A 25,027-nucleotide genomic window follows, 5' to 3' on the forward strand; every position below is an offset into this window, starting at 1 on the left:
TTAGTACAGCCATTGTTTTCAGTTGTTGACCCTTAACCCTAGATGACGAACTTACTTGCAAAGAGAGGTCAACACGTTGTTTAGGGGATTGCTATTGGAAGGAAAATCTCAATAAAGTTGTGACTTCAACTGTCAGATTTGAACTTGGGGGAAAATAAACAAAATAGACAAAAAACGATTTTATCATATTTGAGTTAATGCGTTTTTTATACGCCCACAAGGAAATGTGGTCGTATATTGCCGTCGCCCCCGTCCGTCCGTCCGTCCGTCCGTCTGTCGTCCACAATTTCTTGTGAACACTCTACAGACTACATTTATCATCTGATTGTTTTGAAATTGATATATGTTGTTTGCATTAGTGAGATGAAGAAGCCTATTTAATTTCAATAACTTCCGTTAATTTCATCTGGAGTTATGGCCCTTGTTTCACTTTGTTACACCTTGTGAACGCTCTAATGACAAAAGTTATCAACCGATCTGTATGAAATTAATATGCATCATTTAAATTAGTAAAACAAAGAAGCCTATTGAATTTCAGCAATTTCCGTTAATTACATCTAAAGTTATGGCCCTTGTTTCACTATGTTGAATCTTGTGAACGCTCTAATGACAACAGTTATCATCCGATCTGTTTGAAATTGATATGCATCATTTAAATTAGTGAAAAGAAGAAGCCTATTGAATTTGAGCAATTTCCGTTAATTACGTCGTGAGTTATGGCCCGTGTTTCACTTTGTTGTACCTTGTGAATGCTCTAACGACAAAAGTTATTATCCGATCTATATGAAATTTATATGCATCCTTTAGATTAGTAAATAATTAGTAGATTAATTACATCTAGAGTTATGGCACTTGTTTCACTTTGTTGCTTCTTGTGAACGCTCTAACAACAAAAGTTATCAACCGATCTGTATGAAATTTATATGCATCATTTAAATTAGTAAAACAAAGAATCCTATTGAATTTCAGCAATGTCCGTTAATTACATCTAGAGTTATGGCCCTTGTTTCACTTTGTTGAATCTTGTGAACGCTCTAATGACAACAGTTATCATCCCATCTGTTTGAAATTGATATGCATCAATATACTTGGAATTTGATTTTTCGTACAGAATTTCGCTGATGCAAATGACAGCATCCTATATTAATATAGCCTCAATGTCGGCTACCCCCACCCCTCTTATACCTTACGATTTGGAAAGAAGATATCAATGTGTCAGAAAAATGTTTATATTTTCTGAACGATAATAAATTTCTCTCTTAAATGGTATATGGCATTATACTTGGAATTTGATTTTTCATATAGCTTTTCGCTGTCGCAAATGTCAGCATCCTGTATAAATATCGTCTCCGGGTCTGTTACCCCATCCCTCTTATACCGCATAATTCACCCTGTAGATATTATTGTGCCAGGAAAATGTTTATATTTTATGAACGATAATACATTTCTCTTTTAAATGGTATATTATATTATACTTGGAATTTGATTTTTCATATAGCATTTCGTTGCCGCAAATGACAGCATCCCGTATAAATACCGTGTCAAGGTATGCTACCCCACCCCTCTTATACCGCATAATTCACCCTGTAGATATTATTGTGCCAGGAAAATGTTTATATTTTATGAACGATAATATATTTCTCTTTTAAATGGTATATTATATTATACTTGCCGCAAATGACAGCATCCCGTATAAATACTGTGTCAAGGTATGCTACCCCACCCCTCTTATACCGCATAATTCACCCTGTAGATATTATTGTGCCAGGAAAATGTTTATATTTTATGAACGATAATATATTTCTCTTTTAAATGGTATATTATATTATACTTGGAATTTGATTTTTCATATAGCTTTTCGCTGTCGCAAATGACAGCATCCTGTATAAATACCGTCTCCGGGTCTGTTACCCCACCCTTCTTATACCGCATAATTCACCCTGTAGATATTATTGTGCCAAGAAAATATGTTTATATTTTATGACCGATAATAAATTTCTCTTTTAAATGGTATTTGATATTATACTTGGAATTTGATTTTTCATATAGCATTTCGCTGTCGCAAATGAGAGAATCCTGTATAAATACTGTCTCCGGGTCTGTTACCCCAACCCTCTTATACCGCATAATTCACCCTGTAGATATTATTGTGCCAGGAAAATGTTTATATTTTATGAACGATAATATATTTCTCTTTTAAATGGTATATTATATTATACTTGCCGCAAATGACAGCATCCCGTATAAATACTGTGTCAAGGTATGCTACCCCACCCCTCTTATACCGCATAATTCACCCTGTAGATATTATTGTGCCAGGAAAATGTTTATATTTTATGAACGATAATATATTTCTCTTTTAAATGGTATATTATATTATACTTGGAATTTGATTTTTCATATAGCTTTTCGCTGTCGCAAATGACAGCATCCTGTATAAATACCGTCTCCGGGTCTGTTACCCCACCCTTCTTATACCGCATAATTCACCCTGTAGATATTATTGTGCCAAGAAAATATGTTTATATTTTATGACCGATAATAAATTTCTCTTTTAAATGGTATTTGATATTGTACTTGGAATTTGATTTTTCATATAGCATTTCGCTGTCGCAAATGAGAGAATCCTGTATAAATACTGTCTCCGGGTCTGTTACCCCAACCCTCTTATACCGCATAATTCACCCTGTAGATATTATTGTGCCAGGAAAATGTTTATATTTTATGAACGATAATATATTTCTCTTTTAAATGGTATATTATATTATACTTGGAATTTGATTTTTCATATAGCATTTCGTTGCCGCAAATGACAGCATCCCGTATAAATACCGTCTCAAGGTATGCTACCCCACCCCTCTTATATCGCATAATTCAGCCTGTAGATATTATTGTGCCAGGAAAATGTTTATATTTTATGAACGATAATAAATATCTCTTTTGAATGGTATATGATACTATACTTGGAATTTGATTTATTATCTTTCATAAAATATAAACATTTTTCTGGCACATTGATATCTTCTTTCCAAATCGTAAGGTATAAGAAGGGTGGGGGTAGCCGACATTGAGGCTATATTAATAAAAGATGCTGTCATTTGCATCAGCGAAATTCTGTGCGAAAAATCAAATTCCAAGTATATTGTCACATACCATTTAATAGAGGAATGTACTACCTTTCAGAAAATATAATTATTTTCCTGGCACATTAATATCTACAGGGTGAATTGTAAGATATAAGAGGGGTGGGGTAGCATACCTTGAGACGGTATTTATACGGGATGCTGTCATTTGCGGCAACGAAATGCTATATGAAAAATCAAATTCCAAGTATATTGTCACATACCATTTAATAGAGGAATGTATTATCTTTCAGAAAATGTAATCATTTTCTTGGCACATTAATATCTACAGGGTGAATTGTAAGGTATAAGAGGGGTGGGGTAGCAAACCTTGAGACGGTATTTATACGGGATCCTGCCATTTGCGGCAACGAAATGATATATGAAAAATCAAATTCCAAGTATAATATCATATACCATTTGAAAGAGAAATTTATTATCGTTTATAAAATGTAATCATTTTTCTGGCACATAAATATATACAAGGTGAATTGAAAAGTATAAGAGGGGTGGGGTAGCAGACTTCGAGGCCATATTGATATAGGATGCTGTCTTGTCGCAGTGGAATGCAATATGAAAAATCAAATTCCAAGTACATTATCACATACCATTTGAAAGAACAATTTATTATCTTTCATAAAATATAAACATTATCCTGGTACAATAATATCTACAGGGTGAATTATGCGTTATAAGAGGGGTGGGGTAGCATACCTTGACACAGTATTTATACGGGATGCTGTCATTTGCGGCAAGTATAATATAATATACCATTTAAAAGAGAAATATATTATCGTTCATAAAATATAAACATTTTCCTGGCACAATAATATCTACAGGGTGAATTATGCGGTATAAGAGGGGTGGGGTAGCATACCTTGACACGGTATTTATACGGGATGCTGTCATTTGCGGCAACGAAATGCTATATGAAAAATCAAATTCCAAGTATATTGTCACATACCATTTAATAGAGGAATGTATTATCTTTCAGAAAATGTAATCATTTTCTTGGCACATTAATATCTACAGGGTGAATTGTAAGGTATAAGAGGGGTGGGGTAGCAAACCTTGAGACGGTATTTATACGGGATCCTGCCATTTGCGGCAACGAAATGATATATGAAAAATCAAATTCCAAGTATAATATCATATACCATTTGAAAGAGAAATTTATTATCGTTTATAAAATGTAATCATTTTTCTGGCACATTAATATCTACAGGGTGAATTGAAAAGTATAAGAGGGGTGGGGTAGCAGACTTCGAGGCCATATTGATATAGGATGCTGTCTTGTCGCAGTGGAATGCAATATGAAAAATCAAATTCCAAGTACATTTTCACATACCATTTGAAAGAACAATTTATTATCTTTCATAAAATATAAACATTATCCTGGTACACTACTCACTTTAGGGTGAATTGTAAGGTTCAAACTACTATTAATATTGTATTTCGTTTCGTTTCGTTCTTTTTGTTATATTCTGTGTTTTCTACTATAAATCAGTATCGACAGCGACCACTGGACAGAATTGATCACGTGATTAGAGCAGATCAATCCATTGTGCAAAGAGGTGAATATTTTGACCTGTATTTATTCTTGTCTGCTAGCTTTTGGTGACTTCTAGCAGCCATTGTCTGATGTCTGCCAGTTATAGTTTGGGCACTAGTTGTTAGCTTGTTTATATATCGTCTGCAGACGATGCTGAATGTTGTGAAATTTTCAATTTATTATATTTTTATAAAAACTTGACAGAATTTATCCATTTTTGGAATGATATTCCCGATGGGGTTTCAACTCTCACAATATTTGTCCCCCGCCTTGGGACACAATAACACTCTTTCTAATTAAGCTAGAATGTTCAAACTTGGTGTAGGTGTTTATCAGGTCAATTGATGGAGTTCCAAGATGAGCATTTTCTGCTTAGGGTAAGCAGAAATAAGCAATTTGATTGATTGATGCTTTGGAACAGGATAACTTTAGTTCTAATTAGGTGAGAGTGATGAAACTTGGTTTATAGTTTCATTACATCAATACCTTGACTAAGTTCGATAATGAACATTTTTTGCTCAGGGTAAGCAGAGCGTTAAGCAATTTGATTGGCCGAGACTTTGGAACACAATAACTCTCCTTCTAATTGAGCTACAATGTTCGAACTTGGTGTAGGTGTTTATTAGGTGAATGCCTTCATGGAGTTCGAAGATGGGCTTTTTCTGCTTAGGGACAGGATAATTTTAGTTCTAATAAAGGGAGAGTCATGAAATTTGGTGTATAGTTTTATTACATAAATACCTTAACTAAGTTCGATATTGAGCATTTTCCACTCAGGGTAAGCAGAGCGATAAGCAATTTGATTGGTCAAGACTTTGAAACACAATAACTCTCATTCTAATTGAGCTAGAATGTTCACACATGGCATAGGTGTTTATTAGGTGAATGCATTAAAGCAGGGGACTATTAAAATGGGTTCGTCTGTCTGTCCGTCCATCCGTCACACTTTTTGGGACACAATAACACTCTTTCTAATTAAGCTAGAATGTTCAGACTTGGTGTAGGTGTTTATTAGGTCAATTGATTGGAGTTCGAAGATGAGATTTTTCTGCTTAGGGTAAGCAGAGATAAGCAATTTGATTGGTTGATGCTTTGGGACACGATAACTTTAGTTCTAATTAAATGAGAGTGAGGACACTTGGTGTATAGTATTTATCGCATCAATACCTTGACTAAGTTACATAATAAGCATTTTCTGCTTAGGGTAAGCAGAGCGATAAGCAGTTTGATTGGTTGAGACTTTGGAACACGATAAATCTCCTTCTAATTGAGGTAGAATGTTCAAACTTGGTGTAGGCGTTCATCAGGTGAATGCCTAGATGGAGTTCGATGATAAACATTGTCTGCTTACGGTAAGCAGAGATAAGCAATCTGATTGATTGATGCTTTGGGGCACGATAACTTTAGTTTAAATTAAGTGAGGGTGATGAAACTCTGTTCGTCATATCATTACCATGACTAAGTTTGATGATGAGCATTTTCTGCTCAGAGTAAGGATCGATAAGCAATTTGATTGGTCAAGACTTTGGAACATAACAACTCTGCTTTTAATTGAGGTAGAATGTTTAAACTTGATGTAGATGTTCATTAGGTGAATGTCTTGACTGAGTTCGATGATTAACATTTTAAGCTAAAGCTAAGCAGAGCTATTCAATTTCATTTGTCGATGCTTTTGGACAAGATAACTTTGATTCTATCTGATAGAGAGTGATGAAACTTAGTGCATAGGTGACAATTCTTTTGAAAAAAAAAATAAATGTGCGATTAATGAATATGTGTCATGTATTTATTTTGGGATTTCGGCGGGGGGGACATCAGCCTCACTGTCAAGCTTGTTTACTTTGCAAGGGATTCAAAATTCTTAAAATGATGACCTGTGGCTTTAAATTCATCTTTGTTGTAACGATGTCTGCTTGACAATTGTTTTCTGGTGTACTTTCTTTCTGTAATATTTTTACGAGGTAATAAAAATGATGATTGTCTAAGATTGAAACTAATTGTCAAAATGCTTGAGTGAAAAGGAAAATTGTAAATATTTTGATTTAATCAAATTGTGGGCGGGTCTCCCTTTGAATGGCATTTTCTGTAAGAAGTTCTCGTGACAAGTCAAAAGATTAAATTGCAATTTTTTTATTTTTGTCAATGTCAGTGGAATAAGAATCTGCATGCTGTATTTCTATGAAAAAAAAAAAAAACCAACACAAGAATGAAACCAGTACCTTTGAGTGTTGTGATAAAAGAATATTGTCAGTTTAGATTTATTGTAAAAATATTAGCTTACAATTTGTGAAGCAGAAGATCGATATTGCTAGGTTTTTTTAATCTGATAAATCAATTATTAACACTTTCACTGCTTACTGAATTTGTTTAGTTGTTTATAAACAAATGATAACATCTACTCTATATTTTGTTGGGGTGTTTTTATTAATGTAACAGAGTAGTGGAACATTTTAGGTTATTGTATTTGATAATCTCTTTAAACCATGGGAAACAAGTTTCAATCCATGCAGGTAAAAAACCTTTAGATAAAAACACATTGCTATATTTATGCAGACTTTCAATTGAACAATATTTGTATTCAGCTTTGGTTCTTGAAATAGCTAACATTTACAATAATATGTATTTTTGGCTGGATTTGACACCTACACAAATACATGAATACTACAATACATGTACATATTATGTAAAGTTAACAGAAGGTGACATTGTACAAACCTCGAAGGATCATTAACTCAACATCTGCTCATGATCCACCAACTGTACATGGAACATGTTAATGGAGCATTCTGTACAAATGTCTGTACCTAGTCTAAACACAATCTAAATCTCACACCACCTCAGCACCTTCACACCTAACATTCCCTACTCCATGCAAAATATACTGGATACTGTCTCAACAATTTGTTTATTTTTTAGCTCAACTTACTAGATGTTGCATCAAGCTGGATTACATGATGTATTGATTCATTAGTTAATTTATTTACATTTCTTTTGTTTTTTGCAGTTCCTGAGTGAGATATCCGAAGCTGATCAGGAAAATCAGAATATATGTCCAGATACCAACAAGAAAGGAGATAACTCTGATAAATCTAGCAGCAGGCGACAGAAAACACGTAAATTGGCCAGAAGAAGTTTAAGTCTACCATCTGGACACTTATCATATAGTGACAATGTGAAAATATCTTACGTGAACGGACATTTTGCTGCCAAAAATCAAACTCAAGAAACCTCCCCAGATAATGTCAGTGCTCAAGATCTTAACAAGAACGAGAATTGCAAAGACAATACAAGTCCCTGTGATTTTGTGGAGATCAACTCGATGAGAGAAGAAATTTTATCATTGTTAAACAAACGGCTTTCGACTACTGATAATGCCTTCTGTGATTTGGCATATGATTGGAACTTTAATCATGTGGAGGAAGTGGACAATGACAAGAATTTCTCCTCAGTGAGTTCAACACTTCCGAGGCGACGTAAAAAGGACGGACCTCCTGGTCAGAGACCACTCTCCGTGGACGAGAGTCAGTTATGGAGAAATTCTTGTCATTCAGAAAGTTCGCTTTGTTCGAATGAGGATGATTTGAGTCGCGAGCGAAACCAGGATGATAATATTTCAATAGCGTCTTCCAGATACGATTCACGATACTCGAGTCAGCTTTCTATGGATGAAGATACAAAGCGTTCTAAAAGTCCAAATTTCTTTAAGAGAATGTTGTCCAAACGAAAATCATTTTCCGAAAAATTTAAGCCCACAAAAGATGAGGTTCTGACTAATTCCTCTGGAAAGGACGGTTCAGTGGTGCGTAGGATGTCCTTTCGCAGCTTTTTTAAGCGGAAGGGATTCACAAGTTCAAGAAAAGAGAGTGATTTGGATGAACCAAACAGTCCACCAATTGTGGCATTTTTAACAACAGAAGATATTGGAGCAATAAGTCTTCAGGATTCACCATATATTTTCAAATGTCCTACAGATAATAATATAAATATTTCTCAACTAAACTCTTACGGTATAAATAATATGGATAAATTACAAACTAATACCCATCAATCTTCCTCAAATTACCAATCAAATTCCAGAGATATGAATCAATCAAGTAATCAGCCTCCCCCAAGGCCATCAACAGCAAAACCAGAAATATCTCCTAGAAGGAAGAATTCGGTTTGTTCGTTACGTCAGGCCATGGGTGGGTTACAAGATAGAAATTCTGGGGATTTTTATTCTAGTGATATGGTGAATTTGGATGGAACTTTATCTCTGCATTCTTCTTGTTCTCCTAATTCTTCTGTTATGACATTAGAAGGGGATGTAACTCTAACAGATTGTGATACTACTTTAACATACCAACATCGTGAAACATTATCTCCACATGAATTGGAGAGACATGTTCAAAGGGAGCTAACTGGGAGTAATAGCAATGACAGTGGAATACAGCATGACTTGAATTTTCAATCCAGTGCAGACTCACTTCAAAGAGTAAGATTTCTTTTTTTTTTTACTTCCACAGATTAACATTTGTCCATTTTGATCCTTGCCAAATGATTTTACATGTAATCCTTATAAGACATATAGAAGTAGATTTCACAAATTAAAAACACTATACGTTTCGATACACATACAGATATCGTTATCACAGATATCGTTATCAAGCAATCATGATAACGATATCTGTATGTGTATCGAAACGTAGCATGTTAATAAATTCAGAAGTAGTACACTACAGTGCGGGAGTTTGGGACTATAATCGCCGAACGCCGCGGAAAAACACTCTATTTCACGGTGGAATCTTGGAGAATAGCTAGCGAAACGGCAGCTAGCCAAATCACCGCGAAATAGGGTGTTTAGCGGTGGATCGCTTGAGTGCCGATATCATCCCGATGTAAGCATGTTGACGAAAAATGTAATTTATTTAAGTTGAATACAAGATATCTTAACCGTTGGTGAGGCAGCTACGGTCGTATGTTTTATTTCTAACACACTGTACATGTATAACGTGGTGCCACAATGTACGTGTATGCAAACAATGAATAACTTACAATTTTTTAAACGTATCATTTCATCTGATTGGCTGCTATCAAATCCAAACTTTAAATTATATTCGATGAGATTTTACACATAACTTCATTCATAAATCACAGTGCCATACATGTAAATCACTCCGCAATGCGGTTAACTGTACGTCACGTAGTCAGAAACGTGCGAAAACATGAGATGTTGGGTTCGACAAGGGGACTATATATTCTTACGCTGTGTTACTTGGCAAAAAGTATTTAGCAAATCTTGACTGTCACCGGTATATGATAATAATGTATTATGACGTATTAAAATAATATGGGTGGGAGGGGGTACACTGCGAAAGTCACAAAAGTGACAGCGCCATGTATTTGTTATTTTACAAATTCCTTATCCATAGTAGTATCCTGGTGTTTAACGTCTGCTTCCACATAAGTGATATTGCAGACAAGAAATAGGAGAGCCGAAGCTGCTTCCTGTTTTTAGAATATGATTTTGCAATCTTTCCATTTTCGGCCTTAGGCAATGGATTGGGTTTTGTGGGAAGTTCTTCCCTTTATTTAATCGTTCGTTCTTGGTGACGAACGATTAAATAAAGGGAAGAACTTCCCACAAAACCCTTTATTTAATAAAAAACTATTGATTTAATAGAATACTGTACATTTAAATGCATTCAACCAAGGGATATTCTTACGGCAAATATCCACTGTGACAATATACATCTACTGTGTGCCGCTCATTTCATTTCGGTGGAAGCGGATATTAAATAAAGCCATTTCACACACACACACAGACGTGTACAATACATGCGCATGTCATATATTTATACAATGGCCACACGTGTGTTAATTCTCGTCTGCCCTTCACCCCGTTATAATTTACTTATTTTGAGAACAAACGCTAATACTTCTCAACCACCAAGCTAACAGACAAAGGCTTTCGACAAATCTACAGGAAGCCTTTTCATTCTTTAAATTTGACCCATTCAGGTGGTTAATACAATGTAATCATCAGATGCAATACTAATGTTAAGCAGGCCCTTTACAAAAACAAAGCTGGCTCCCTAAGAAAACATCCCTTTTCAATTCTTAATCGCGGCTACAATTGATACAATATTTGTTTTAATTGTTGTTTTAATAATTGATAATTGTGTTTGTTTTAATATGCATCTGCTTTCTTTGAAATAATAAAGCATTATGTACTTACCCGTGGTATTGTTTCATCATGAAGCCCATCAAAGAAAAACAATTAAATTGTTGATGTAATAAAGATAAATATTTGCTAATATGTACTTACCGGCAGCGGCCATTCTTAAGCTATGAATATACTCATCTATAAATTATTCGCCTCTTTGTATTGTGATTTAATCATAAATAACATATTGTCTGTATTATATTTTTAAAATGAATAAGTCAAGCCTTAGGCCTATAATGTAATTTAATTGGTCCGAGTGGTTCTTTGGGTTTGTCCGAGTAGCAAAGATAAATATGGGTCCGATATTATGCAATATCGATGCGGGTTCAACCACGAATCTTGCGTATTCACCGTCTAGTATAACTTTCGAGCTTCTGATATCTAGATTTTAAACGCAAACATACATGTATGTATAAGCTTATAGATTGCAGCTACACAGGGTACATGTATATGCAGTAGGAAATCGACAAGTTGGACGTACAAAAGAATGGAATCATTCAGAAAGTGTACTCAAAATAAGTAAATTATAACGGGGTGAAGACGAGAATTAACACACTCGTGGATATTGTATAAATATATCAGGCGCATGTAATGTACACGTATGTGTGTGTGAAATGGCTTTATTCAATATCTGCTCCCACCGAAATGAATTGGGTGACATAAAGTAGATGTATATTGTCACAGCGGATATTATTCGCCTAGTAAAACAGCGTAAGAATATACATGTAGTCCCAATCTTTTGGCGCGTTTCTGACCACGTAACATACCGTTAAGCGACCCGCGGAGTGATTTACTGTACGTGCTGTATGGATGGTTGATTTAGATTAACCGAAGCTGCGAGTAATGAAGTAATGTGTAAAAGCTCATCGTATATAATTTAATGTTTGGATTTGATAGCAGCCCAAAATTGACGGATTACATCTAAGTTATAGACGAAGATGAATTGATATGTTTAAAAAATTGTAAGTTGTTCATAGTTTGCATACATTTTGGCCGGCGCTATGTATAAAGTGCGTTGGGGAAAAAATCCTAACCGATACAGAATGCCGGTAAATGTCTTCCCGAAATTACCTAACTCATTTGTTATTCAAACCTGCCTGTACATTATACATGTACACGTTTCCCGGGAGCATTACTATATTACAACTCCTTTAATTTATTATAGACAATATTAGTTCGACCCTAGCTTAAGGCTCGCGAATTCCTTGCGGGAAGCACGGCAAAGCACGATGTATTCTTATCGAAACACGGTGAATTCCTAGCGAATCTTAGAGAAAAATCGCCGCGGAAACAAGCGAAATTTCACCGTGAAATCTAAGAGAATTCCGAGAGTTTTTTTTTTCACTGCGTCGCAGCGATTTCTGTCCCAAAAATTTGGGAGGAACTGTATGTCCATATAAGTGTTTTTAATTTGATTTTACATGTTTTTAGGTCTATGACCTGGATAATTTTGAGTTGTAATACAATAACTTTGTTTTATGGAATAATCTACCATTTAGTTCAAGATGTTGTACATCTCTATATTCTTTTAAAAAAACAGCTTAAGACACATTTATTTAATCAGGCTTTTAACTGACTCTGTACACAATCGATAACATGTTGTTTATTTATGATTATATTCTAAGATTTTTTTGACACAAACAACAAAGATGAATGATTATATACATTTAAAATACAGATGTGATGTTATTACTTAATGTCTCACTCTCGACCTTTAAACCACACGTAAATCACTTTATTTTTAAAAAGAAAAAACGAAAGCAAAATTAACCATTACTATTCACAGATATCAATATATGAAACATTTGGTTAAGAAATATATATATAAAACATTCTATAATTTACAAACTCTGTTGAAGAGAGAGAAATGGGGTTTAACATCCACTCGACACGAACCTGGTCATTTCAGGACTAAAACATACGTGTATGATTAAATTTTATTTCAATAATTTGCTTGCGTATATACATGTAGGTCTTTAGCATGCAGTGAGGGGAAACTGAAGAACCTGGAAAAACCCCACAAGGTTAGACCCTACTTCTTGTCACGTACAATAAAAATTACAAGTTTGGGCTCGAAACCATGTCACTTGACACAATGACAGACCTTATGATCTAAAGCATGTGCCAAAGGCCCCCACCACCCCCCACCCCACCACCAACTTTGCAGAAACTGACAGATGATATTTTCTATATATTCACTGAATATTAATTTTTAAGGTTTAATGAAATATTTCATGTCTCTAATTTCAATTTTATTTATTGCCTTATTTAAATTAAAGCGGACCATTCCAGTATTATTGAAGTTGTTTAATTCCCTGCATTCTTCTCTATTTTTGTGATGTAAATCAAATTTAAACCAGTTAGGTATCATGAAGGTAAACAAGGTAAAAAGTTTGATAGGCAGTGTCATTAATTAACATATAATTGATTGATGAGGCGAACCATTCATTAAAACAGTTAGATTTTAAACATAAAGGACCCTTCAGGCAGAGTGTATAGAAATGTGTACAGATATAGATGGATTCATGTAGATATAATTAATAAACTGGTCAACCAGTTGAACCTATATTTAATGACGCATTTGGTCATGGGTTAGCAGAAAGGTAGTTTGAAATCTAATAATCTTCTACATTGCTTTGTGTGTAGCAATGTTAGACTAGATTAGGATTATTTTTTTGAGGAACTGGAGTGTAATATTATTAATATAAATGAACATATTATAGTTAAGTACCAGTAGTTTAAATTCTTCTGCATATATTTCCAAATAAAGATGGTAGGACGTATGCCTGTAAAATAAGTGTTGAAATATTCATTAAATTTTCTGGTCATAGTTAGGATTTTCCTTTATAAAAGTTAAACGATGAAATAGATAAATAGAAGAAATGTGATGGCATTCTTTCTAGTGAATACAAATAGTATCATTTTGTCATGTTCTTCTTCAGGAATTAAGGACTCTACAAATATATTATTATGTTATGCACTCCTTGTGGATTGAGTCATGAAAGTAGAACCTATTATTATCAACATGAATAGTACTTGTAGATTAGTACTGTATTAATATATAATCTTTTAGTGGCATTTAGCGATTGGAGACCTAACACGGTTATACAAAAACCGATTTGTAAAAAAACATGGTCGAATGAGAAATCACTCGAAAAAACAATTTTCCAACTAAGTTTAGATTTAACAACCTCGCGTCTTATCTATGATTATACCCTTTTTGTGCAGCTATAACTTCCTGTCGAGAAAACTCACCAATTAACGAATACACACCTTGTCATTCATTTTTAACCTCTTAGTTAATTAACACACCCAGTACAGAAAACGCACCATTTCGTAGATTTTCACTCCTGTTATTTAACAAACCTTATCACAAGTTTTAGGAATGAAGATATCCATTTTCAATCCTTTCTAAGAAAAAGACCTATAGAGAAAGAGAAATGGGTTAATGTCCACTCAACACAAACAAGGTCATTTCGGGACTAACACATGGTTTAATTTTATTACAATAATTCGCTTGCACATAGGGGTCTTTAGCAGTGGGTGGAAACCAGAAGACCCACGAGGTTGGACAAGCGCCTCTACTCCTTGTCATGTACAAGCGGGAAATCGAAACCACGCCACTTTACTCAATGACAAACCTTATGATTTCACGTGCATGCTTTAAACCACTAGACCCCCCACCCCACCCATAGACCTACATGTATAGAGCAATACTTATATAGGCAAGCATACAGATCTATGGTGTTCTATTTCCATCTATGGCAAGGTTTGGGGGCATTTGTGCGGAACTTTTCACCACAAGAGTTCCACGAGATATTGGGTTTCTGAAAATAAATACATTCCACAAGATTTTCGACTTAAAATAATATCAATTTTTTCCCAAAATTCTTCTCAGGCCTCCCTGTTTGGTACCACATTCCACAAGATTTTCGACTTAGAATAATTTTGATACAGTGTTTTGGGTCTGTGGAGTTTTTCACCACAAGTGTTCCACTAGAAATTGGACATGGGAAAAATGTCATTTTTTTCATAAATTTCTTCTCAGACCCCCTACATGCCTGTGTGGTACCGTATTCCACAACGGTTCATTTCCTGTGAGGTTTTGGGTGTTCTTGGGAACATGTTTTACTCACTCTGCTCGGCATACAGGAACTGTGTTCTTTTGGAGTTTTTCCCCTATCCACTACCAAACATTCATGGATCTGCGATTGAGTACAGAAACAAGCCAGCAAGAGAGTTACTCATATAGATGTATCCTCAAATATTTACATCTAGACTATACAGAATTAAAATAATGAAGAGAGCAGGGTTCTTTATCAGTTTTGAAACGAACCAGCCAGACTGAATTGGGTCAAATGATGTTCCGGTAGGAACTGCATGGGTTTTAAAATTTTAAGCTTCCATTCCCTTTAATATAACCAGACTTTAACAAAAATAATTCTTGGTAATTTGTTATGAGAAATATTGTACTCTACTGTATGTAATTATAACAAAAACTAAAACTGCAATGCAGTAATGACAGGTTTCACCGGTGCCACGTTACCCTTGAACTTATGTCACTTCCGGTAAAAATGAAACCACATCCAGCAATATCAATTCATTTTATACATTTGTTACATGTAAGTGATCCTGACAAAATTACATTACTTCCGGTGATAATGAAAATGTTCAATTAGATTTATGAAATCAGAAATGGCATAAGGCATCACATTTTGAAAATTTTATGTAAATCGAATAATAATTGCCACTTTTATAGACCAAAAACCTTGAAAAGTGACTTGTAGAAAATTGTCTATTTCTCTGCAACCGTACAAGTTAGAAACAATTTTGTGGTATCTGTATGATCGTATGGGTTCAATCTATTTGTTGATTGGAATCAAATATCATAATTTTAAAAACATTTGAATAAGACTCATTTGAATAAAATATCTGTTTTGAAGGCTAGAAATACAGTTTTTGCCCAAATGACGTCATTTTCGGTGACATTGTAAATGTTAAAATGGTTTGTCCTCTGCCAAAGTCGCCCTGCGCCTTATCTACGCATGCGCCTAATACACTGAAAAATACAGTAGTCCAAATTGGGATTAGGCATCAAATGGTAAAACAAATTGAAAATGGAATGATAATTGACTCTTTCACAGGCTAAATAACGTGAAAAGTGACGCATGTAAAATTGCCTATTTCTCGGCAACTGCGCATATTACAAATTAAATTTCACATACATTCTCTTTGTATGGATTATTGCTACGAGTTTATGAAAGTTATGAAGGAATATTTGAAAATATGAAGACGCTGGATGGGTTGTAAATAGCGTAATTTTTATACGCCCACATTGAAATGTGGTCGTATATTGTCGTCACCCCCGTCCGTCCGTCTGGCGTCCACAATTGGTTGTGGACGCTCTAGAGGCTAAAGTTAATATCCGATTGACTTTAAATTTATACACAGTGTTTAATGTCATGGCCCTTGATCACTTTGAAAAATCTTCTGACGCTCTAGAGGCTAAAGTTATCATCCGATTGACTTCAGATTGATACACAGAGTTTAAGGTCTTGAGACGAACAAGTATATTGATTTTCAATGAATTTTTATGACTTGAACAACTAAATCCATGATGTTAAAAGTTTTCTATACTAAACATTAGCATGGGGCAGAACTTTATAAAAACCAAACAAATTCTAATGGTTTTCTGATAAATACTTAATTAGTTGTTACTCTTTATCAGATTTAAATGTATTATAAATGTTTAATTACCGAAAAAAGGAAAAATATGCGACAACTCTTGTTGACTCCCCGGACGATTTAGCTGCTGTGGGCGTATGTTTCGTTGCCTGGCAACCTATCTTTTACACCTTTTTCACCTTTTAATTGAAATAGCCCAAAAACGAAATTGAAATTAAAATAACTGAGCACGATGTTTTATGCGCCTTTACAGGGTGCAATCTTTCAGTTATACCAGATTTGAAAAAAAGAATATTTGCTTTCAAAAAGTGGTACCGAACAGTCAAAATTGTAGTTTTTGCTAAAATTACGTAACTTCTGGTGTCGATAGGATACTTCATCGGTAACAAAAAAAATGACACTTCGGACCACAGAGCATATGGACTTTGTTTTATACAAATCGAACAATAAATAATTAATCTAGGGCCGAAAAACTGAATTAGCCAATGGCAGCTAACGCAAATTACTGAGACAAAAATTATTTACAATTTTGCTCAATTCAGATGACCCTTTAATCTTGTTTAAAATACCATCACAGGGCTAGAAATTCGTCATTTTTTGCAAGAATCTTAGAGGATTCTCATATATGCAATCTGCGCGAATCCTCTGAATCTTTATTAATAATAATGTCTAAAAAAAAATGTGTTTTTTGTGTTAATCTAAAACATCAAAATACAACAATAATGATAAAAATAAAACAATCAGATGGAATTTTTGGTAAACACTTAAATAAAATAAAACCATGTACAAACAATCCAAACCATTAGACAAAACTTGAAGTCCTAAAAAACGGTTTACAAAGTATGCCCTAATATCCAGATAATGCCGTAGCCAAAATAAAATGATACGGCACCATGCCATTTCTTTATAACACAATTTGTAGTCTTTTGTCCATCACGTAACTAGTCACCGTAACTTGCAATTTTTTTTATTCATTTGTTGATGATAGACAAACGGTAGAATGATCACGTGACAATCGAAATGAAATTGCTATAAAATAAAATTCAGTACGACTAGGATATATCCTTCAATAATATTTTTAAAATTTAGCATCTGTCAGCATGTGTATAGTATAAAATAAAATAATCATAACGGTACACGCAAATTTTAACCTAATTCCAACCAAGATGTCACGTGTTATTGGAATTCGACATTGAGATTCCGTTGGGAAATTATCCACCGTTTCTCTCTCCGTGTATTCGGTGTTCTATCAGGGGATTATATTCAATGAAGATTTAAATTTTCCTAACAACTGGTCAAGGAATTCATCAATGTATGATCAAGTTATATTTTTTTTAAATAATATCCAGAATTCACACGGACGGACGGAGCGTGGAAGACGCACAAATCGCAATCCATGCCGAGGTCGTGGCTTATTAATTATTTTACTGAACATATTTAATATTATGAATAATTACTGTATATATACAGCTTTAATTTTGCTTCCAGAAGCCATGTCATTGTCCTAAAAAAGTTTGATAAATACGTTGTCCGCACAAACGACAGTGGACGAAAAAAACACGTGGCCGACCTTGACAGTGACAAAATAGAATAGGAATGACCCAATTTAACCCCTGTGGGGAATCAAATCGCCGCTCGAAAGGATAAAATCGTGGAACCCAAACTATTTCGTTTCAAGGTTGGCATGCTAAATATTTTTTAAGAAGGATTAAAATAAATAATAAGGAAACAAATAAATTTTTATCGTAACTGAAATATGCATAAATACTCTACTTCTAAAAGAGGATCGGGGAATTTTCCACAAAATTTATTACATAACAAAAAGACAACGGCCAGCCAGAAACTCGTCAAAATTATAAGTTAGAAGTAAACAGTAAAACAAAAACACAACAATTATTTTATTTTATTATACATGTACTATGCTATAAAGTAAGTCATACAAATTGACTGACTCACATTCAATAGTCGGTCGGACTCGACAATTCTCCGAGATTTTTTTTTTTTTTTTATACAAAAGTTTTACGCGAATCCTTATAGATTCGCATCGTAACCTCTTATGAGAATCCCAGCGCGAATTAGATTCGGAGATTCGCGTAAATTTCTAGCCCTGCATCAAAAAATGTTCATAAACAAAAATGTTTTTTGTAAAAATTTAAATTTTCAAAATTTGACGCCTAATATCTGCAAAGATTCGTCGAAAATCAAAAATCTAAAGTACCGTTGCTATTTGCCATGTCTCTGGCTTGTCAAAATGTACCAAATGTTAAAATCCGCCGATTATTGTAAATATTACGGCAACATTTAAAAAAACAACAACTTAGGTGATTTCGGACATTTCGCATTGTCGCAGAATGTTCGAAATAGATTTAATCTCTAATAGTAAGTGGAGGGGGTCTGCACCACACAAAATTTACACAAAAACAAATACACGGACAAGACATCATATTCAGAAAACACAAAGAGACAAACAATTAAAAAAAAGTGAATGGATCCGGGGGCTAACCGTAAGCGTCCATTGCGCTGTAGTCCCGGGTCTGTAGTGACACAGACTTTTGGTGTAGATTATGAATTTAGCATCACACGCAATGTGCGATGTACACAGTTCGTGCCACCAGGTGGCAAAATGTGGAACAAATGAACTATTCACTCTTTTTTTCAGGATTTCCATAGCCACTGGCAAAGTCACTATATTGCATACACAACCTCCAAAATTGGCATAGTTAATATCAGTTTGTCTTTTATCAATTTACAAAAAATCCTGAGTCGATGGGATATATACTTCTCCAAATATTCAGTCTTGAAATTCAATGCACATTGAAAATGTACAAAATACGCCCATTTTTATATGCCCACATTTTCATGTGGACGTATATTGTCGTCGCCCCTGTCCGTCCGTCAACAATTGTTTGTGAACAGTCTACAGGTCACAATTTTTATCCGATTTCAATGAACCTTGAAATATAGGTTTATCACCCTAAGATCTCGGTTCCTTTCGATATTGGCATGTATTGGACTGTAACTTCATGGATTATGGCCCCTGATTGTACGTAAAATCACGTATTTAGCTTGTAAACACTGTAGAGGCCACAATTTTTATCCGATTTGGTTCTAACTTAAAATGTATGCTTATAACCCAAAGATCTCGGTTCCTTTCGATATTCGCGCATATCGGAACGTAACTTCCTGAATTATGTCCCCTGATTGTACGAAAAATCGCGTTTTTAGCTTGTGGACCCTATAGAGGTTATAATTTTTATCCGATTTAAAAAAACGTATCGTTATATATCCGTTACACCCTAAGGATGACTGAGTTCAAATTTTGTGAAAATCGGCCCAAAACTGACAGACAAAATAGCGTAAAAATATGGTATATCAAGGTTGTGGACCCTATAGAGGTCACAATTTTTATCCGATTTTGTTGAAACTTGAAATGTAAGTTTATAACCCACAGATCTCGGTTCCTTTCGATATTCGCGCATATCGGAATGTAACTTCCTGAATTGTGGCCCCTGATTGTACGAAAAATCGCGTTTTTAGGTTGTGGACCCTATAGAGGTCATAATTTTTATCTGATTTAAAAAAACTTATTATTATATTACCGTTACACCCTAAGGACGGCTGAGTTCGAATTTTGTGAAAATCAGCCCAAAACTGACGGACAAAATGGCCGCCCCTCGTTCTCAAATAGCGTAAAAATATGGTATATCAAGATTGTGGTCCCTATAGAGGTCACAATTTTTATCCGATTTTGTTGAAACTTGAAATGTAAGTTTATAACCCAAAGATCTCGGTTCCTTTCGATATTTGCGCATATCGAATTGTAATTTTTTTAATTATGGCCCTTGATTGTAGGAAAAAACACTTCCTTTTTAGCTTGTTCTCTATCCATCTCTTGAAAATGTGGGCGTATCCTGCCTGGCAGCCGCTGGTCACCTTCAATTTTGCCCATGTGGGACAGAGGTTAAAATTCTGAAAAAGTTGGTGAATGAAACTTCAATTACACTACTATAACATACATTAAAGTCCATCTTGTATATTTGATGGCTTATATTTTTAATTGGCACTTGAAATCTGTGCGGTGATGAAGTTTTAACGGCTATCATCAAAATTGTTGACTTTTCACAGTGATTTTAAAATTACGTCTAAATGACCTGTACCCCTCAAAGGTGACTATTTAGAGTAAATGTTTGCGTAGATTACGAATCTGCAATCAATTTGGATCTACATTGTATTGTTCTAATTTTTATTTGGCCTCCCAAATGAGAAAAAAAAGGTTATTCCGCTTTATAAATTGAAATATTGGTGCACAAAAAAAATATATTTGACTTAAAAATGAAATATTAGTAAGGCTCATGATAATTATTTAATAATTAAATATTCCGTTTTGACTACTTAAATAACGAAATAGTTGAATTGGCCGGAGAAAAACCATTTCAGTAGCTCACACGTAATTAACACGTGCTCTATAGAAAACACACTGACCTGGATAATTTTGAGTTGTAATACAATAACTTTGAAATGAAGATAAATATATAATTATCCATGGCATATATCTCACATTTTTTTGGTTTTAGACCATCTCTTACGGAATTACGGGCCGCAGAATTGTGACGTAAATCCTAATAATGTATAACTAAATGACTAACGGATAACTAACTTCACGGCTAGCGACACTAGCGCCCCCTAGAATATGGTCGTGTATAAGAGTAACCGTATATACACGACATTTCTTCTACACGTGGAATTATCAATATTGTTGCACAATAGAACTGGAATACGTATTTTTCTTAATTGTTCGGTAAGCAAGTTAACTAATCTCTAGATTTTATTTCAACAATTTCCACAAGGCCGTAATACCGCTATAAACATTTTATTTTTAAATGCATTTTTCTTCCAACACGTACGTTGTTGAGGATTTACGTAATTTCTATGCTGTTTTTATTTGATATGACAGTTGGTTGGATTCGAAGAGCAATACTTCATATCAATTGCCCTTTTTCGAAGATCATAATAACCTTGTTTACATTGTGCCTGACCGTAATAGCGGTAAACGGCTTTGTTGTTGAAAATTCTTAAGACACGTGGACAATACGTGAATGATTAACAATGGGCCGCTTCACGCCGTTGATTAGATTCCCACTTATCAATTAACATTTATTGCTCTACTACCAGACACTCATCATTAATTATCAACACAACACTCAGTATAATCTGTTGACGACTATATATACAACTCTATAACACCAATCACGAGATTGGCTTCTAGACGACGTGCATTCTTGTATAGTTACACAGTGAAGGTCGATCGTAGTCATGTTTGAATTTTTTTTTTTTTTTAAAAAGACCCTCTTTCCGGCGTACAAAATGACCGTTAGGTCAGATCTAGGAACAGTCATTTTCCATAGCCGTAGGTCTCGACCGGCATATACGGCCGACGTGGAACCCATGGTCCAAAACCACTTGAACACTTGAACAGACCACCCCCACCACCACCCTGGAATTCTAACAAGTGGTCATGATGGGATAGTGCAAATGTCATTCAATTCAATGGTAAAACTACCATTTCCATTCCTAGTGTGATGTGATTATTCTTATAATTTTTGGTGGATATTAGCCGTAATGTTACGATAGGTAATATATGTGATGTAAGTAATAATATTTACCTGCTAGATCTCTGAATGTATCTATTTCAGAATCAACAGGTAAATCAGGGACTGGTTAATCTTTACCTGATCTAGGTGATTTCTCTAGTAACTAATGATAAAAAATATATATTCATATAATTTCTATAAGATAGGTTGCCAGGTAATGAAACATATGCCCACAGAAGCTAAGTTGTAGACACGTCAACATGTTAAAACGAAGGAGAAGATTAATCTGAACGTATTTTATTACTTTATTAATTTTATTTAATTATTTAGTATTTTTAATGATTTGATTTTAAAGAAAAGTGTCTCGTATGTCGACACTCCTATTATTTTATGTATATTTTATGTATACATTCTTGTATGCAGTGTGTAACACTATAATAAACAAATTACTTCTTACTTACTTACTAACCTGTTTTTACCTCGAGACTCAAGATTCACAACCTTTCTCCCGCACGGGAGGAAATTTCTCACAGAAAATGGCAATATGCCAATGCTATTTTTACTTTCACAAAGAGAGGTAACTCCCTTTACTTCCGTTTCATAAATCGTCCTTATGATTGACTGAATTTCACCGGAAACGTCTAATTCCAGTAATATGCTTGAAACCAGATGCTAATTGTAGGCAGGTTGGGGAGGTTCGGGTATTTCCGGAGTCCCAAATGGCTGCTTTATATAAATGGGAATTTAGGGGATCGAATCGGATCAAAATTGTGACCTCTAGAGGGTCTACAACCTTGATTTACTAGATGTTTACACTATTTGCATCCAGCAGTTTTGGCCCGATTTTCATGAAACTCAACCTCAGAAAAAATTATGGTGTAACGGTGATATATTCGAATGTTTTTTTAAACCGGATAATAATTGTAACCTCTAGAGGGACCACAAGCTAAAAACGTGATTTTTCTTACAATCAGGGGCCATAATTCAGGAAGTTATGATTCGATATGCACGAAAATAGAAAGGAACCAAGATATTTGGGTTATAAACATGCATTTTAAATTTTATCAAAATCAGATGACAATTGTGACCTTCAGAGGGTCCACAACCCTGATACGCAATATTTTGACACTATTTGCGAACGAGGGACGGCCATTTTGTCCTCCGTCAGTTTCGGTCTGATTTTTACAAAATTCGAACTCAACCATCCTTAGGGTGTAACGGTGATATATTCCCACTGTTTTTCAAATCGGATAAAAATTGTGACCTCTATGGGGTCCACAAGCTAAAAAAGTGATTTTTCGTACAATCAGAGGCTATAATTCAGGAAGATATAGTGCGAATATCGAAAGGAACCGAGATCTGTGGGTTATAAACATATATTTTAAGTTTAAACCAAATCGGATAAAAATTGTGACAACTACAGTGTTCACGAGCTAAAAAGTGATTTTTCGTACAATCAGGGGCCACAATCCATGAAGTTACAGTCCGATACATGCCAATATCGAAAGGAACCAAGATCTTAGGGTGATAAACATATATTTCAAGTTTCATTGAAATCGGATAAAAATTGTGACCTGTAGAGTGTTCACAAACAATTGTGGATGGACGGACGTCACAGGGGCTACGACAATATACGTCCACATGAAAACATGGGCGTATAAAAATATATGTTATAGTACATGGACTTTAGCTAACAAATCCAAAATTATACGTCTCTAGGCCGAACATTCGCTGAGATATGGCCATTTGAAATTAGGGTACTGAAACGGATCATAAATTCAGTAATTTTATTCAGTTTTTCTGGTGCTTTAAACTCACATTTCTAATAGGAGTAGAACTCTGACAACTTAGCATCACACACAATATGCGATTCACACAGTTCGTGCCCCCAGGTGGCAAAATGTGGAACAAATAAACTATTCACTTTTTTTCCAGGATTTTTTTACTGGCAAAGTCACTATTGTATACACAACCTTCAAAATTGGCATAGTTAATGTCAGTTTGTCTTTTATCATAGGGATATATATCGATGGGATATATACTTTTCCAAATATTCAGTCTCGATATTCAATGCACACTGAGTCAAAAATGTTCGAAAAACAGAATTTTACAAAATGATTCAAAATAAGGAAAAGGCTGAGGTAAACCAACAGTTTCTGGAATTGGAGACTCTTTTTATCCCTCGTAAAATCAAGGAAAAACCAAGATTGAACGAATCGGAGAACCAAACAAAATGCAGAAACGAAGTTGACATAATAAAGATGCAAAATGGAATCAACTGCCTGTTTGAATTTTCTGCTAAACAAACAGAAGTCATTAATAAAGCAGAGACGGAACTATTGGCACATATTGAAGGACACCAAGACCAAGAACTAGTGGAACTTCTGAAAAATATACTATTAAATAAAAGTAGGGGATATTTGATTTTTAAGTGTTATTAAAGTCACCTAATGAAACTGACGAAGAAACAAATGACAAAATGAAATGAAGTTCACATTCATCGATTTATTCCAAATGATCGTTAGACTAAGTAAGGCACAGACTGACCATTATAAGGGTAAAATGATACCCGGGGTCAAACAGCAAAGTTACCACAGCATCACAACCAAGTCAGTAACGGGTAAATCCTCCTCTGTTTGCCAAACAAGCATTGATCCGATGTGGCATACTCCTAATGAGACGTCTAAGGTCATTTTGGTCCAGATTGTCCCATTCCTATGCAACGCAGCAGCAAGTTCTTGGACATTGGCAGGACGTTGTTGACGTTGACGTAACCTCTGTCCAAGCATGTCCCAGACATGCTCGATGGGGGAGAGGTCGGGACTCAGTGCTGGCCAAGGTAATGTGGTGATGTTCTGTTGTTGGAGGTAAC

General features: G+C 34.8%; 1 protein-coding gene across 6 annotated transcripts in view; it reads left to right on the plus strand.

Moving 5' to 3' along the window:
• Positions 1 to 25,027, plus strand: part of LOC126830100 (rho guanine nucleotide exchange factor 9) — a 313,984-nt gene that overhangs the window by 121,234 nt on the left and 167,723 nt on the right. For 4 of the 6 annotated variants that reach the window (XM_056102552.1, XM_050560388.2, XM_050560380.2 and 1 more), the window contains exon 2: positions 7,679 to 9,148. The exons of 1 other annotated variant lie outside the window; for it this stretch is intronic. In XM_056102552.1, the coding sequence (XP_055958527.1) occupies positions 7,679 to 9,148 (1,470 nt within the window). Of the gene's footprint in view, positions 1 to 7,384; positions 7,471 to 7,678; positions 9,149 to 25,027 lie in introns of those variants that run through there. One more of the 6 variants, XM_050560402.2, reaches the window with a different exon arrangement.

This window comes from Patella vulgata, chromosome 1 (assembly GCF_932274485.2).
Source record: "Patella vulgata chromosome 1, xgPatVulg1.2, whole genome shotgun sequence".
NCBI lineage: Eukaryota > Metazoa > Mollusca > Gastropoda > Patellidae > Patella > Patella vulgata.